This window comes from Scyliorhinus canicula, chromosome 18, assembly GCF_902713615.1.
Source record: "Scyliorhinus canicula chromosome 18, sScyCan1.1, whole genome shotgun sequence".
NCBI lineage: Eukaryota > Metazoa > Chordata > Chondrichthyes > Carcharhiniformes > Scyliorhinidae > Scyliorhinus > Scyliorhinus canicula.
The window spans coordinates 89850166-89868413 of record NC_052163.1 but is presented as its reverse complement, the minus strand read 5'-3'; the positions used below and the strand labels follow the sequence as shown (position 1 = coordinate 89868413).

Sequence of the window (18248 nt, the reverse complement as noted above, 5' to 3'; positions counted from 1 at the left end):
AAGTTTCACAAGCGCAGTGTGATGACATAGAGCGTAACAAATGTGACCACACACGCACATTGCACTCATGAATGTCGTCACTGTCACTCCCTGTGTTTTTTTTCCTGCTGGCACTGTCTGAGCCTCAAGTCGACTTCTAAATGCAGTTAACAAAGAAAAGTCCTGGGACTCGGGGTATGAGGAAGCGCTGCCGCTAGGCTATAAAAATTATATTGATTAAAGAGGCCTGAAAGGGTCACTTGTCATAAGACTGTAATCGGCAAAGCTGCTGATTTAGCAACTTCTTGTTTGTGAGATCGTATTCCTTTTGTTGACAAAAATGTTCAACCTTTCGGACGCTAGGCCCAGGGTGAAATTTCAGCGATGAAGCGGGGAATAGTGAGCTCGGCCCTGCTTAAATCCTGGGCTTTCCTGTGTCTGTAGCAGTCATAGAATCCCTACAGTGCAGAAGGAAGATATTCGGCCCATTAAGTCTGCACTGACCCTCACCTCACTCCCCCACCTTATCGCCATAGCCCAATAACCCCACTAACTAAGAGGGCAATTTAGCATGGCCATTCCACCTAATTTGCAAACCTTTTGACTGTGGGAGGAAACCGGAGCACCCGGAGGAAATCCACGCAGATAAGGGGAGAATGTTCAAACTCCACAGTCACTGAAGGCCGGTATTGAACCCAGGCCCGTGGCGCTGTGAGGCAGCAGTGCTAGCCACTGTGCCACCGTGCTGTTAAGGTTCGTGCGTGTTATTTCAACCTCGAGGAGACAGTCAACAAATTTTCAATGTTTTAAAAAATATATTTTTATTCTCCTTTTTCACATTTTCCCCCAAATTTACACTCAACAATAAACAATAATCAGTAACAAATGCAATGTCAATCCCCATATCAACAACAACAATCCCATCCTCCCACCAAACCCCCAAACATTAGCCCGCATGTTAACATGAACAAATAACAAAAAGGAATCAGGAATCACCCAGAGTCACCATTAACACATACAGTCCCCCTCCCTCCAACTCTCCCCCCCCCCTAATGTTCGATGTAATCCAATTCGTGAAAGTGCACAATGAATAACACCCATGAATTGTAGAACCCCTCCATCCTTCCCCTCAGTTCAAATTTGACCTTCTCAAGAGTCAAGCATTCCAGCAGGTCCCCCCGCCACGCCAGGGCACAGAGTGGAGAGGTTGATCTCCACCCTAACAGCATCCGCCTTCGAGCGATCAACGAGGCGAAGGCTACAACATCTGCCTCTGCACCCGTTTCCAACACCGGTTGGTCCGACACCCTGAATATGGCCTCCAGATGGGGTCGGGTGCTTTTTGGCGCTGCCTTTTTGGCCCCGATCTTTTGGTGCCGTTTTTTTGGCGCCAGTTATTATGGCGCTAATTTTCTTGGCCCACCACGGTTTGGCGCCAAAATCAAAATTAAAGCATGTAATAAACCTCCGTTAGTAACCTCGGAAAGCCCGTGTATGTGTCCCACAAGAGGCAGCCCCCCCCCTCTCTCGCACAGGCGCCCCCCCTCTCTCTCACAGGCTCCCCCCCCCCCCCCCTCCATAGTCCTTAGAAGCCTGAATAGTCTATAGAATCTAGTTATTTAACTTCAATGCCGAAATTATCAACGCCAAAATTACAATTAGCACGGCAGTATACGAGTGTCACGCCCAGTGACACCAGGTGATATTGAAGGCTGGCGGCTGGAAAGGTGATCAGAAGAATCTTAAAGGAAGCAAGATAAGCAGAGAGGTTCGGGGCGGGGGGGGGGGGGTCCCAAAGATTGGTGCCAAGGCAGCTGGGGGTGCGGCCGATGGTGAGTCAATTTATATCGGGATGCTGAAGAGAGCAGGAATAGATCTGCAGAGACATCTCGGATTTTACACGGGGCATGGTGACCCCTGAAGGGTTAAACGGTTCCGCTTTCCATTTTGAAAGTTTCATGAGCTACCTTCGCATTAAACGTTCGCAACTCTGACCCCAAAGGGGATCCTCCATTAATTAAAACTTTCTTTAAAAAAATAATAGCGCCTGCTGCGAATCATTTCTTCACTGTGCGATGCAATGTTTAACTCTGCTCCTGGAAGCCGTTTGACTTTCTAACCTCCTGCCGATGGCGAGAGTCAGTAAATAGACACACAGCCTTAAAGGCACATTCACCTCCACACCCACACTTGGATTGCGGGGCAACCTTTTAGCTCACGTTTCAAAAGATGAAAAAAGCAGGAAGGTAGATATGCATTTATGTAGCCTTTCAGGGCCTCGGGGGCAACTTAAAGCCCTTTAAACAGATAATGAAGTAGGTCGGAAATGTTGGCGGCGCCAAAAAGGCCAGCGCCAAAAAAGGCCAGCGCCAAAACAGGTGAGTGCCAAAAGGTCGGCGCTGAAAGGTCGGCGCCAAAAGGGCGGCGCCAAATAGTGCCATTCCCTCCAGATGACCCGGGTCCAGTTTCACGTGCACCACTTTAGAGATTACAAATTTTTAACGTCCTGTTTTTTAAATATATTTTCTTTGGACTTTGAACACAACTCGTGTTGGAAGCCATAATTAAACATTTAAAAGACCCCAGTGTGATTGTTGAAGGGGAGGAATAGGAGAAACCAAAAATAGAATAACGTGTCAAAAGACCCAAATCTGGGTGAGCAGCCAAGGGAAGTGGGGTGAGATGGCGGGACGGGAGTGAAACTGCTAGGCCAGTGAAGTAATTCACCCGCTCACGCGGCACTGTTAGCTTTCTGTGACATTATTCTCACTGACATCTCCTGGAATCTGTCCAGCCAGAGTTTATTTTTATTACTTTATCAGAATTGCAAAGCCAGAGCTCAGAGTGTGGACAGGGGCAAAACCCTAATCCAACTCCTTGCCTGCTCCAAAAACCAATTCAAATTGAATCCAATTCATGGTTCCCACAAGAGAGACATACCAGATCCAGGCATTACACCTGATCCCGCGCTCATCTTAGCCAATAGGCCGAGAGGCAATTTCCAGTCAGAGTTGGCCAGTCCTCTCTCTCTTGTCTGAAAAATCTTGGGACACGTCCTATTATCGTATCTAAATACAGGATGTTGTAAAAGTTGAATTCAGTCGAAGGAGGGTTAGTCAGTCTTTTCTGAAGAGTTCTTTCTTTGGTGTCGGGCAGGGAGTTGAAATATTAGCTAGGGATCTCACCCAGGTGCAACCTTTAGGTGGGAAGAGGCCGAAAGGCAGTGGACCAGGATATGCAGATATAATTCAGTCCCTGTATTAAAGTCATACTTGCTGTCTTCCCTTTGATATATTTCGATTATTAATTCTTATGTCCACATTAATAATAAAATCTGCCTATGTAAACCGGTCACGATGAAATTAATTTTACCCACCAGTGTTTGCATGAATAGTTTCCATTATAACTGTGGACATAGGCATTTATAATTTTTTTAAATGTGCAAATCCAAGAATTTCTTTGTATTATGGATGGACAATAATACAGCACAGAATCCGGCAGCGTAGCACAGTATGAGAGCGTACAGTCCAGCTTGTTAGTGCTGGCCCTCTAACAAAGAAAGCACGCTCAAATCACCACAAATCATTGAGCAGGTTCACCCTCCTCCCGCTGAGCAGTGTGAATACATTTCCTATCAATACGAAATGGATTCTCTCAATTTGTAGCAACAGTGGGAGAGACACACATAAAAACGGAAAGAACGGAGGTTGTTCGAGGGCAAAAAGAGCTCCGGACAACTTGAACCATTGGAATACATGGGTCCCAGTTACAGAGAATTTGTCTCCACTTTCTACTCGAGCACAAAGGAAAATTCCAAACCATTGTCACCCAAAGTTAACCAGTTTATCACCTGGGACCTGCTTAGTTCAGAATGCACCAAATTGGCATCTCGAAATTGGCTCCCTGACTTTGGACTCATCTAGAGACAGAGAGCGCGGTCTAATGGCTGGTTCTCGCTTCAGCGAGAGAGCGACGAGGCCGCTAAATCAGAAGAGAGGCCAAAATCGAGAACAGGGCCGGGCGCCAATCTGTTCATGATCCTAACCGGCCCACTCGGGTTGACGAAATCAGGAACCCGCCATAGCGTGGCGAGAAACCAATAATCACTACTTAAGTCTACTCCCCATACAATTAACAGGAGCAACCCCCTATCTAACAGCCTGCCTTGATCTGACCACGTCCCCAGCAAGTGGTCACGTAGGCAATGATTAGTAATCCTTTTAAAAAGCATGAAGCTGACGAAAGGGTTGTTTTAGGGACTGAAAGAGATGAGTAGTCATCTTCACTCCTGGGCAAGGAGCCAGAGGGGGTGGAGAACCCCCAGGGTGGGGCAGCCTCAGGCAGGGGAGGCTGACATCAGGGGCAGTGGGGGGGGGGGGGGGGGGGGGGGAGGGGGGGGGGTTGTTGTGGAGCAGAGGGGCTGCCCATGGCCTCAGCTGGGGTGGGGGCTGGGGGGATGATGGGTGTCTCAGCGTCCGTGAATCCGACATGTCAACCCCTGGACCAGGTGTTCCCATTCTGGGGGCAACCCCAGCTCCTATCTGTCTGCCCCATCAACCATCCATAACTCCCACTGACCGCAGTGGCCTCTGGCCACGCGACTAAAGACTATCGCTAATTGGGAATTGGCAATCGTATGTAAGTGAGCAAAGATCCCATGTGAATCCCCGTGGGTAGATGTGCCACGCAGCATGTAAGTGTAGCCACCTGGGGTGGCCACGTCCCGATTTCAAAATGGACACTCATGAGGAGTGTAGGGAAAATTGAACAACTACAGAGAACACAAGCAGGTGCAAGGTTTCCTGTGTATTAAGATTTGCAGAACCCAGACAGAACTGAAACCAATAGCCATTAACATATTAATGAGCGATCTCTGGGGACAAAAAGAGACATTGAAACAATTGGGACCAAGAGAGACTCCCTGGCGCCAGTGGGAGCTAGAACAAAGGCAGGCCAACGAACACCTAGGGCCCGCCCAACGATCAGGGAACAGCTCCAGTATTGGAGAAAATCGATGAGAACGATTGAGACATGGTCCAATTAATTGGGACCAAGTCCAGGGTCAGCCCAAAAGGGCGCAAAACCCCTGGGGCCTATAAGATAGCCTCCCCAAGTTCAGTTTGTTCTTCTTGGCCTTGGCTCTCAATGAGGAGAGACCTGCCTAACAGCTTCTTGGCCTTGGCTCTCAACAAGGAGAGACCTGCCTAGCAGCTGCATCAACCAAGTAAGTCTCAGGTCAACGCCCGCTACGAGATAGATGCTCCTAGCTACTATTCCGTACCAGCTCGAAGCCAACAGAATCAGAACCGGACATAGGCCATTGTTCCTCTGACCTGGTGGGCCATTCGAAGCTAAGTATAGGCCTTTAGTAGTAGTGATAGTTTAGTAAGTAGAGTTTATAAATGTGTATTGATTTCAAACTTACTAACTGGTGTATTGAGTTATTGATCAGTACTTGGCTTTGAACCTCGTGGTGGTATCAGAAAGATACCTGGCGACTCTAGAGCAAAGGTTATTAAAACAGAGTAATTAAGGAAGAGCATAACGAGCAACATAGCCCTGCCAGTTTGCTGAGTGCTCGGTCACACCCATCACCTGAATGTGGTGTGCATGGGGGAAAAGGGCAGATGCATCCAGGACCTCTATGTCCGGGGAGCTGCGGTATGGGATTAGTGCTCGGCCTGCATTGTGGAGAAAGTGCCAGAGGCATCATATTGATCTAGGTCAACTTTATAAAATGCTGTACACCTGTCCCCAACTGCCCCAAACTCCCGATGGCGCCACCCCAATGCACATTCACCCCCTTCCCCCCAAGCCCTCCTCGTCCCCCCCCCCACAGTCCCTCTTAGTGATCCTCAACCTGCTTAGCCTGCCGTGCTCTACCCGCTGCACCTAGGTGTGTCCCCAGGATGCACATCAGAGGTGGAGGCAGCCTGCTGCCTACCGCATCCCGTGGACTTTGATGCCACTGGCGGGCATCCTCTGGGGTCCCTGGAGTCGGAGGGCCCCGAGCCACTTTCGGCAGCACGTACCTCGCCATGCCACCCTCTTCCGGATGCTGACTTGGAGGTGCTGTTGTCAGGTGAGTGGCCCTCAGGAGAGCTGGTGGGCGCCATCGCCACTCCATGTCCACCCGTGACTGGGACATTCTCCACAATGCCTCGCCTATGCCCACATGAGACTGGGACAGGCCCAGCAGCGACTCATCAAGGTCCACCTGGTAATGCGTCACGTCCTCTAGCGACTGGGTCATGCTGTCAAGGCGCTCAGCCATGGCCGTCACCGACTGATCTATGCGTTGGACACCACTACTCATGCTGCTGACAGCATGCACCTGGCTCTCCATTGCGGCCGCCAGCCTAACAGTTTCTGTCTCAGTGCCACGCTTTGCCGGGGCCATCTCCTGTGCCCGTAGCCTCTGGGACTCCTCCAATCGACTACGAACCTTCTTGAGTGTCGCTGACATCCCCCTCATGGGGCCCATCCTAGTGTCTGCATCAGCTTTGGGTAAATCTTATCCAGAGGCTCAGCATCTGACTGGGATCCAGCTGGTTCCTGGGATCCAGCAGACCACCGAGTGATATCACACCTGGGCATTCCTGTCTCCATCTGATGTGCATCGGCAACTGTGTGGTGCTCACCAGAATGTACCCCAGATGCCTGTCCACTACTGTCGTTAACCAAGGTGCGTGTGTTACTGCACTGGTGGAGGGTGGGAATGATAGCTGTGCCATGAATACGGTGGTGCCTCGGAGCTCCCCTCCAAGGTGTTCTCATGGGAGAAGGTGGGATGAGGGAACCATCCCAGATGGGCTGGCACTGCCAGTTGAGGATCCTCCGAGAGAATGGACATGGGGCAGCACGGTGGTGCAGTGGTTAGTACTGCAGCCTCACGGCGCTGAGGTCCCAGATTCGATCCCACCTCTGAGTCACTGTCCGTGTGGAGTTTGCAGATTCTCCGTGTTTGTGTGGATTGCGCCCCCACAACCCAAAGATGTTCATGGTCAAAAGAGAATGAACATGTGGTCAGTGGGATGGATGGGTTAGTCTATATGGCATTAACAACTCACATGTGACAGGTCACCTGGGTGGGAGCCAGTAGATCCTAACCTCTGCACCACATGCTAATACTATGTCGGTGACAGATCTGTTCCTGGCCTCCCCCGCGACCCCAGTACCCGTTTCTCATAGGGGGCGAGGACTCTGATGTCTGGCACTCCACTGTCCATCCTAGTCCTTCCCGCCTGTTGTGGCCCAACTTTACCTGCGGGGACACAAAGCCAGTACTGTGAGCCACATGCATCATTCATCGCGGAGGTGGGCGGGGGTGGGGTGGGTGTGTGTGTGTGGTGGGGGGGGGGGGGGGGGGGGAGGATGGGGTGTTGGGGTGGATGGGGAGTATGGGCCTGGGGTGTATTGAGAAAGGGGGGGACTGGATGGGGGGTATGGGGGTGGGGCAGCGTGGACGACACTGCTGGACATGGGTGGGCCGGGGCACGGAACGGTGCTGGGTGGGGTCTGTGCCAGGTGCATTCTCGGGGAGAGGCAGGGGCTGGGAGGAAAATTGGGTATCTGGTGCCAGCCCACCCATGCGGCGTGGTGGTTGTTGATCGTCTTACGGCACTGGGTGCCGGTCCTCCTGGTGATGCTTCCTGAGCTCACAGCCACTGCCACTTCCTCCCAGGTGGCACTGGCTGCCTTGTGGCTGACCCTCCGAGACCCTTGGGGGAACAAGGCATCCCGTCTGGCCTCTACCTCATCCAGCAGTCTGGCCAGGTCAGCATCCCCAAATCATGGTGCTGGTCTCCTCCTTGGCCTGGCTGCGAGCTGAGTGGGGCTGGCTGGCTGTGCAGAATCAGTTTAAGTGCTGCTCTCTCTCGTTAGCAGCGGGGGGCTGACGAGTGCGGTCTCGACAAATCAGCCGGCGTGAAGCCCGTGGGACCTCGTTAAGTGGTCGAATTAACATTTTATAGCGGTGGTGGCCTCACCAGTCCAAGCGCGGGAAGCTCGCGGCAGTTCCCGCTCACTACCACACTTAGAAACCTTTTGAACATAGAATATAGAACATACAGTGCTGGAGGAGGCCGTTCGGCCCATCGAGTCTGCACCGACCAACTTAAGCCCTCACTTCCACCCTATCCCCTTAACCCAATATCATCTAACCTTTTTGGACACTAAGGGCAATTTAGCAACGCCAATCCATCTAACCTGCACGTCTTTGGACTGTGGGAGGAAACCGGAGCACCCGAAGGAAACCCACGCAGACACAGGGAGAACATGCAGACTCCGCACAGACAGTGACCCAGCAGGGAATTGAACCTGGGACCCTGGCGCTGTGAAGCCACAGTGCTAACCACTATGCTACCCTATTTGTTTTTGGTTTACAATCCCCAACCTCCCCCCTCAAGCCGAATGCAATATGGGAGGGTCCCCAGGCCCCCCCCCCTCCAACACTCAAACCTGGCAACCCTTACCCAATTGCATGTGTGGAGAAAATGCCAGCTTGGCACCTTGGTAGTGCCAATTGGCAGTGCCACCTGGACACCATGTGGCACGGCCAAGGTGCCATGCTGGCACTTCCAGGTACCCAGGTGGCATCAGCAGTGCCAGGGCACCACCCTGCCTAAAGGGCATGCAGCTGTAGGCCTCCAGTTCCCTTGGAAACCCACACATGTGCCATTCCATCTGGCCCGCATTTGTGGGGACCAGTACCAAACGACGCTTGCCCAAGGTCTCTGAGGCCCTTTTTTTGCTAAATTGCGCAAGAATTCTTGGACCCTGAGAAACCTGTAACTGGGATAGGATGGCCAGAATAAGTGCTGCAAACTTGAAATGCTGCTACATAGACTGCAGTCTCCAGAATTAAGCAAGCATCAGAGCGAAAATGGTTATAGAGAGACGGTTGGTGCCAATTAAAAGGTTGGGGTTGATTCAAAGTTATATTATCTGATTTCAAATCTGGCCAGAATGGTGCTGGATACTGAACATGAGCTTCCTTTAGTATTATCCCCTTTATATTCCAGTCCTTCCTTCGTAGGTTACCATGAATCATAAAAGGCAATGCACGTTCTGTAATCTAAGAGAGAAAATAGTCAGGGTTTTCCGATTCTACCTTGGCGGATGTACAATATAATGGAGGCGCTGTGTACTGTTATAATCTAACTGCAGCAGCATATACTATGTGCTACCTTGGACAAAATGGACACTCCTGTAAGAACCCAAATATTGTACACCCTCCATGATATTCTCTCTCTTCAGGTGTCATACCATGAAAGGGCACTGGCAACCATGGACCTCTGTAACAAGTCCATGGGTATGCTTGGCAAGATACTGCAAGGGTTTGCTATTGTCTTCCACGGGAAACTCTCCTGCTCTTAATACCTGCCATAGGCATGTCAGAAGGATCTACTAACTGATAACCAACCTGTTTGACCAAATATTTACATCTCTGTATAGCTGGCCCTTGACCTGAGAGTATCAAAGACCAATGACTGTCTGCTATCTCTCTGTTTTCCTCCAAAAGCTAATCCTTTTTTATCATAGTCATTAGCTACAACTCTCTGTCCTTGATTTTGTGTTTTGCAGGAATGTCACTGGAAGGCGAACAGTACGCCGAGGTGGCTGCCCGTTTTCCATAGCTCAAGCGAACCCAGAGATGAACATATCTGCCATTCAACTTCACCAGTGATGAACTCCCAGGGATGAACAGTGACATGATGTGAATTGATGTTTCCTTTTCCTTAATAGCTGTCAAGGGGTTAATTATTCTATTTGCATGTTATCAAGTTAAAATGGCTCAACGGACTTTGCACAATAGAATAATTTTGAAGTGCATTGAGACAATTAAGTGAGCAAACATGGTAGCCATTGCTTGCACGAAAGGACACAAGCAACAAAGCTGTGAATCTTTAAACACCTGAAGTTAGTTGAGGCAGAACGTTGGTTAAGATACCAGTGCACGATGGCACTGTGGATAGCACCGCTGCCTCACGGCGCTAGCGACCCGGGTTCGATTCTCTGTGTGAAATTTGTACATTCCCCCTGTTATCTGCTTGGGTTTCCTCCGGGTGCTCTGGTTTCCTCCCACAGTCCAAAGATGTGCAGGTTAGGTGCATTCGTCAAGCTAAATTGCCCCTTAAAGTGAGATTACAGGGTGGGAGATTGGGCCGAGGTAGGGTGGTCTTTCATAGGGTTGGTGCATATTTGATGGGCCGAATGGCCTCTTTCTGCACTTTACGGATTCTATGATTCTATCTATGAATCCTCTTGAAATTCTGTCTTGGGATTGAACTGAGCAGACAAATTGGAATTTGGTTCAATGTGTTGACTGAAATTGGCACTTCTGGCAATGCAGCACTCCCCATGTGTTCCAGGGGAGTGCCAACCTGGATTATGGCTTCAAAACCCTGGTCTGGGCTTGAACCCATAAACTTGCCGAATTGGAGGATGAGTTTGCTGAAAGGCGAGTCATGCTGACATTAACATTGCAGCCAGAGGCAAACGTTTGAAAAGAAAAATAATTGCCAAGCTTTCCAGGTTCAAATTCTACCATGATTTGCGAAAGAGGACTTATTATGTTAAAGGTAGGATTAAAGTTGAGGCGTTCTTGTGTGGGTGTCAATTTTAAAAAGGTCAGCAGTTGATTTTATTTTCTAAAGTGGTTTTAATTATCTCCGCCTCTCTCTTGGCCTCCCAATTCATGCATAAAGCGGCTTTTGCCATATTTGGTATTTTAGTAATATTCTATATTTATCCACTGACATTTTCAGATCATGCCCCAGATTTGACTCTTCAGAGTGACAGTAATTGGTTGATTTTGAGTGCAGTTAAATAACAAGTGGTAGATTTTCCAGTAGTTTGGAGACCGCTTGGCGTCAACGATTGGTGGTAAGTATTTCCAGGAGTCATTAAAAAACAATTAAGCTCATAGTTAAAGGGTAGGATGACAGCAAGCAATACTTTGTGACAGATCCCAGTACTAAACACTGCCAGGATTTAATACAACATGATTTGAACATAATACTGGTACAATAACACAAATCACATCAGGATAATCTGCTCAGAATTAGTTCAGAAGCTCAGAAAACCCCACAATATACCAATCCATTACCACACGACAGTGTTTATGGACAGAACCACTAGTTTATAATGAATTATTGAGTCAGATTTCATTTGTAGGACATGGGATTAAGGGGATTTTGGAGATCATACTGTGCAATGATGTCCACCTTCCTGTGAAAACCAATGGTCTTGATAATGGCACTCGACTGTAACAGGGAATCTCTGAGTAAAACGTGAATTTGCTCAGAGCGTCGAAAAAGTTCTACGGTGTTTCCAGTCACCCTGACTGACAACTAATGGTCTCTTTAGTTAAGAAAGACAGAACTTGCATTTATGCTGCACCTGTTACATCCTCAAAATGTTCTGATGCGTTTTACAGATAATTAAATAGACTCAAGGGCAACACGGCGGCGCAGAGGTTAGCAGTGCTGCCTCATGGCGCCGAGGGCGCAGGTTCGATCCCAGCTCTAGGTCACTGTCGTGTGAAGTTTGCACGTTCTCCCCATGTTTACGTGGGTTTCGCCCCCACAGCCCAAAGATATGCAGGGTAGGTGGGTTGGCCACGCTAAATTGGCCCTTAATTGAAAAAAATTAATTGGGCGCTCTAAATTTTAAAAATACTAAATAGCATCGATTGTACAGTCCGTGCGGCACGGAAGCGCGCTGTTGCCTCACGGTGCTGAGGACCCGGGTTCGATCCCTGCTCCGGGTCACTGTCCATGTGGAGTTTGCACATTCTCCCCATGTCTGTGTGGGTCTCACCCCCACAACCGAAACATGTACAGGGTGGGTGGACTGGCCACGCTAAATTGCCCCTTAATTGGATAAAAAAGAATTGGGTATTTAAAATTTTTTTTAAAATGAATTGTACCGTCCAGCTGAAATGTAGGTAAAATCTAGATGAAGGGGCAAAGAACATTCAAACTCTGCAAGGGGTAGAAAAGTTGGCATAAAGCGAGAAGCGATGGAAAATGAACAGGCTGCGTTACACATGGCTTGCAATGTGCATCATGAATGGAGAGCATTTTAAATTTAAAAAACTCTTCCATTCATCTGTGAGGTCACGAAGAACAGGCTTGAAAATATTTTGTGACAGGTATTGGAAAGGTTAGCAATTACTTTGCCTTCCTTATCACTTTGCATTGATTGGCAGCTCAATGCTGTCTATTGTGTGAAGCTACAGATGGGCAGGGGGTCGTGCTATCAGAATTCAGGAAGTACATGGATGTTGCCTGATTCCTAGAATGCAATTCAAGCTGCCAAGGCAGTGCTTATAATTGATTATTCATGACATTGAGAAGATTTGTAATCTTTAACAAAGAGTCTCAATTAGAACACCCAGAAAGAAATCAATTTAATTTCCAAATGCCAATATATTCTCTAACCGTATTCCCCATCTTAATATGATGATAGTTCATCAATACAGCTTCTGCATACAGGATCGCAGAATAATATCGCACAAGAAAGGGCTATTTGGCTCACCCAGCATGCGCTGACACCCACACTTTCTCCTCTCCCTTATAGCCCTTCAAATCTTTCCTTTTTAAATTATCAGATCTGTAGTTAGCACAATTTCATGCGGTCCATTCGACATCATAATTCTCTGCGTAAAAACTATCAAAACCCTTCAGAATTGAGAAAACCCCGACTAAATCTCCCCTTAACCTTCTCTGCTTTAAGGAGTAAATCTCAGCTTCTCTATTCAAAGCAGTGGCCAAACAGGAACTTAAACCTGCGACCCACAGATTAAAAGTAGTGCTCCCAACAGACTCCAGCTTGCTGTGTAAACCTCTCTCTGGCTCTTTCGTCGATTCAGCTCAGAATATGTATTAGACCCACCTGCTATAACTCTCTGTGCTTCGTATGGTTCCATGTAGCCATTGTTCTCAACTTCTTCTTTGTCGTTCGTCTCTCCTTTAGATTCATGTCGGATATCAAATGGGTCGGAATAATCGTCATCAGCCAGGTTCTGGATAGGGAAAACATATTGGTGAGCAATTCAACTTGTTACACAATGGTCGTTGCCCAGCAAATTTCCCCTCTCTCTTTTCTTGAGGGTTTGGGTCCAACATAACGCCTGAGACCCCATCTAGGTAGTCATTCTTCATGGGTGAATGCTCAGTGGCAGTGGTCTATTTTACTATGGTGAGGCATCACTGCTCATCCCAATCATTCAGCATTGGAATCAAAAGTGAAATCTGGATTGACAGGTAGGGAGCACGGGCCCAATCACAATAGCCTTTCTGCCATGCCAGCTAATGTCAATTAACACAGCTCAGTAGAGATTCAACCTACAGTGCAACATAGCTTTGGGCAACGCATTAAACAGCACCATCAAGGGAGTTTTTGTTTTAAAAGAGGCAAGAAACTCTGGGGTGGGGGCATTTTCGTTCTTGTTACAGAAATAAAAGTAGATTCACTGTGATTATGTGTTTTTTGACATTTCCTTATGGGCCCTTTTAAAATGGAGATGTCCTCCGAGATTCGCCCTTTCTGTTAGGTCTCTCCGGCCGCATAATTCACGGAGAACATGTCTGTGTGCCCTAGGGCAGCTCCTGATGAATGCCACAGGCTGGAACTTTGCGTTGTGGCTGTCGGCCCCAGAAAACCACAGTGGCTTCCCAGATCTAGATGGCCTTAAAGCGATTCTCACTTTCCTGCGCCATGCCTCTAGGGACGCTCTCTTTCAGTTAGGCAAATGCTTTCAGTTAGGTGAATGAAATAGCCAAAGTGCAGTGAGATCTTAATCAAAGATGTCACCGTTGCCAGGAATTTGAGGATTGTGAAAAATAAAAAACACAGAAATATCACGTTGAGGTTGTAACTATTGTATAAAATGGGGGTGGGGGGGGGGGGGGGGGTCCTTTGCCTCTCCGCAGCTCTCTTTTCCTTGAATTAACTCCATTTGTGAAGAATAAGAAGGATTTGCTATGATGACGAGATAGTGCTGGACAGATGTTATTCAATGTGCTGAGGAGTGGAGCAGAATACAGAGAGATTCAGTTCTGCTTTGATAAGAATTATATAGCTGTTAGGTTTGGACTGTGATTGAATACCGATGCAAAGTAATTTGTTGCGTTGGATTTCCATTCATAGATTTAATAATTAGTCACGGATTTAGAAATTGTCCTGTATCTGTTGCATTTCCAATGGTGTTGTCAGTATACACCAGTAAACTTGACTGGTATTACAACTGAGCCCACTCCTGTGGTAGAAACACATGCAGAGGCACACACACACATCTCCTCCCCTCCTGCTGCAGGGATCACAGGGTCTCAATCAGAGCAGGAACTATTTTCTCTTCCAACATGAGGTCAGCTCCGACATGCTGACAAAATATAATACAGCACAATCAAAGACCCCTCCCACATGGCTTACTCACTCTTCCAACTTCTTCCCTTGGGCAGGAGATCCGAAAGTCTGAGAACACGCACTAACAGATTCAAAAAACAGCTTCTTCCCCACTGTTACCAGGCTCCTAAATGACTCTCTTATGGACTGATGGACTAATCTGATCTCTTCACACATCTTCTCTACTGAGTAGTACTACACTCATGTATGCTTCACCCGATGCCTGTGTCTATGTATTCACACTGTGTATTTTATGTTTGCCCGATTATGTATTTTCTTTTCATGTACGGAATGATCTGCCTGAGCTGCACGCAGAACAATACTTTTCACTGTACCTCAGCACACGTGACAACAAACCAATCCAATCCAATTGTCACACTGTGGTATCAGACTACTCACTTGCTATCCAGTCCTTAATCTAACAAACCATAATTTTCTTCAGTTTAAACACTGGAAAGACTGAAGCTATCGTCTTTGGATCCAACACAAACATATTTCATTCGACACTGATCCTGGCCATTGTCTCAGCTCGAACCACAATGCATGAAATCTCCACATCCGATTCCACCTTGAACTGTGTTTCCAACCCCATATTCTCCCTATCACAAAGACCGCTCGCCTTCACCTCAGTATCATCTCCCTCAGCTGCCTGCTGTTGAAACCCTCACCCACAGCTATGTCACCTCCTGACACAACCGTTCCAATGCTCTCCTGCCTGGTTTCCCATCTGCCATAAACAAGTTGATCCAAATCTCTGCTGCATGAATTCTTTCCTGCAAGGAAACCTTACTCAACCATCACCACTGATCTTGCTGACATGCAGGGGTCCCTGTTCTCCAATGCCTCAAATTTAAATCTCACATCCAGGCCTTTATATTTTTCCCCTCTCTAACGTCCCTGAGCCCCAGAACCCAGTCACTCTCAAGAATTGTCCAATTCTCTAACTCTTGCCAATAGTGGATCTTCCCCTCCCTTTGCCCCACCAGTGCTGGTCCTGCCAGTTCAATGAGGCTCCATGCTCTGCTCTGAAAATGCTTCCTGAAACACATCTTCCTCACCACTTTTTCCAATTAAGGGGCAATTTAGGGTGGCCAATCCACCTACCCTGCACATCTTTGGGGTGAGACCCACGCAGACATGGGGAGAATGTGCAAACTCCACACGGACAGTGACCCAGGACTGGGATTGAACCCGGGACCACAGCGCGGTGAGGCAGCAGCGTTAACCACTGCACGACCCTTTCCTCACCACTTTTAAGATCCTCTTCAATGCTTTTGGTCACCTTAATATCCTCTGCTTTGTCTTTGTCTCCATTTTGTTTTCTGTCTCTATGAAGTCCCTTGGAATTAATTTTTACTGTGTTAATTGTGCTGTATAAATGGATGTTGTTGTTGTTGTGGGATAGACCGTGAGATGTATTCTGCCAGGAGGCAGATGCCAGGCTCGTGTACTGGGATTTTAAACAAGTGAATTAAATCTCCATTAAGCTCTTAAATGATTGATAAAACGCCTATTAAAAGATTGAAATCTAATATCATTTGTTCGGCAACACACAACAAATTCCACAAACAAACTCATTATTTACGTGGCAGGTTCCCAATACGAGTCAGGTGTGACTAACTTCTGAGGACCATTTTACAAGTCTTCCCTGCTGATTTTTTTCTGCTTCTGCCTGAAGATAATATCGCAGGTTAGGGTATTGTTAATGTATGTCCTCTGATGCCTCGCACCCAGCAGACATAGTTCACATGAATCTTGACACGAAGGTAGCAATTTTAACTTACCCCGTCTGTCAGGAGGGTAACGGGATTGGGTACAGTGTTGGTTAAACAGGCTGTTGCATTTTATTCCCCATTCAGAATCAAGCAGGATGTAAAACTATTGTTTGTATGATGCTGCAGATTGGGTTACATTTATCCATTCATGTCGAGTGTTTTGAACAGCGTGGGAGAGGCAGAACAACTGAGCCCAGTGCAGGAAAGCAACAGAATTTGGGGACTAGCTGTTAAGCGTCCTACATTACAACAGTGACTATACTTCAAACATACCTCATTGGCTGTAAAGCGCTTTGGGACATTCTGAGGTCACGAACAATTTGATATTAATGCAAGTGATTTATTTTTTCCAGATGCAAAGCAGCCGACTGTCTCAATTTTCTGGCAACTTGGCCAAGTTGGGCTAACTTTGCACGTGCCGGTGTTTGAAGCTGGAACCTATTCCTGCTCATTCCCACACTGGACAGTGCAAATACAAATGGAGCAAGGAGGAGTGGCTTGTTTCTGAATTATCAGTACTTTCTCCAGATGGGTCAACATATCTGTTAAAACAGCAGAGACAGAAGAACAGACTGACATTCATTAGTTGACTCGTATTCTTCAATTCACCAGTTGAATAATCTCCTTTGTGACATCGATTTCTGAACCCTCCGTTTGGTAAGAAGTCCTTGGAAACTGCATTTGGGAGGGCGTTTGCTCCATCATTGCCTGATGCCGGGGTCTTTGGCTCTGGTAACAACCTGCTGGTAACAACCTGCTGGGTTTGCCAAGACTAGCTGCCTGGGATTTCCTGCTGGCCAACAGGCTAATCATGTAACAGCAGCCTTTAAACTGAACACTTTTACAACAGTTGATGGGGAAGGCTGCAACTCGGCCATTTCACAGTTGGCGGATCTTCTTCAGATCAAGAACGGACACCGTGTCTTGTCCGCACTCATGCACAACATGAACAGTCGAACCCTCTGAATGAACACAAAGTGAAGGATTATTTTGTTACAATGTCAGTCTGTCAGATATCCTCACATTCAACGAGCAGGAGGATATTGTAAGTAATATTTCTTTCAGCAGAACCCCACAGCAACACTCCACCCCCACACCTTCTGTCGATAGTTAAGAGGTATCTTTATATTCCACAGCTCCTACCACCCCTTCTGTTTCAGGCATAAAGGACACACATTATTCTGAGTGACAGACTGCAACATCCAACAAAACTACATCTGAAAAGCTCTGGCATTTCAAGTTAACAAAGCGTATCATTCGAATAAATTGATCCTCTCGCCTCCGGTCCCTTCCAATCTCCCCTGCTTCCTTTTCTGAAGTGCTAACTCATACTGGAGTAAGGATGCATAGCACAGCCGACATTCCAATAACTCACTTAGCCTGCACAGCTAAACCCGATCCCTGATATCCACTCTATTGGAGAGGTGACTTAATATGGACAGGATACAGGAACTCTATCATTCTTTTCTCCTTTTGGGACACCACGGGTTCAATTCCAGCCTTGGGTGACTAACTGTGCAGAGTTCGCACTTTCTCCCTGCATCTGCAGGTGTTCCTCCAGGTGCTCCGATTTCCTCCCACAGTCCAAATTGCCCCTTAATGTCCAAAGATGTGCAGATTAGCTGGGGTTGTGGGGATAGGATGGGGGTGTGGACGTAGGTAGGGTGCTCTTTCAGAAGGTCGGTGGACTCGATGGGCCGAATGGCCTCATAGAATTTACAGTGCAGAAGGAGGCCATTCAGCCCATTCAGCTCTTGGAAAGAGCACCCTACCCAAGGTCAACACCTCCACCCTATCCCCATAACCCAGTAACCCCACCCAACACTAAGGGCAATTTTGGACACTAAGGGCAATTTATCATGGCCAATCCACCTAACCTGCACATCTTTGGATTGTGGGAGGAAACCAGAGCACCAGGAGGAAAACCACGCACACACGGGGAGGATGTGCAGACTCTGCACAGACAGTGACCCAAGCCAGAATCGAACCTGGGACCCAGGAGCTGTGAAGCAATTGTGCTAACCACAATGCTCCCGTGCTGCCCTCCTTCTGCACTGTAGGAATTCTATGGATCCTTCCTGG

General features: G+C 47.7%; 1 protein-coding gene across 4 annotated transcripts in view; it reads right to left on the bottom strand.

The window, feature by feature from the left end:
- Positions 1-18248, bottom strand: part of LOC119953207 (SH2 domain-containing adapter protein F-like) — a 334703-nt gene that overhangs the window by 229344 nt on the left and 87111 nt on the right. For all 4 annotated transcript variants that reach the window (XM_038777218.1, XM_038777219.1, XM_038777216.1 and 1 more), the window contains exon 3: positions 12880-13009. In XM_038777218.1, the coding sequence (XP_038633146.1) occupies positions 12880-13009 (130 nt within the window). The remainder of the gene's footprint in view (positions 1-12879; positions 13010-18248) is intronic.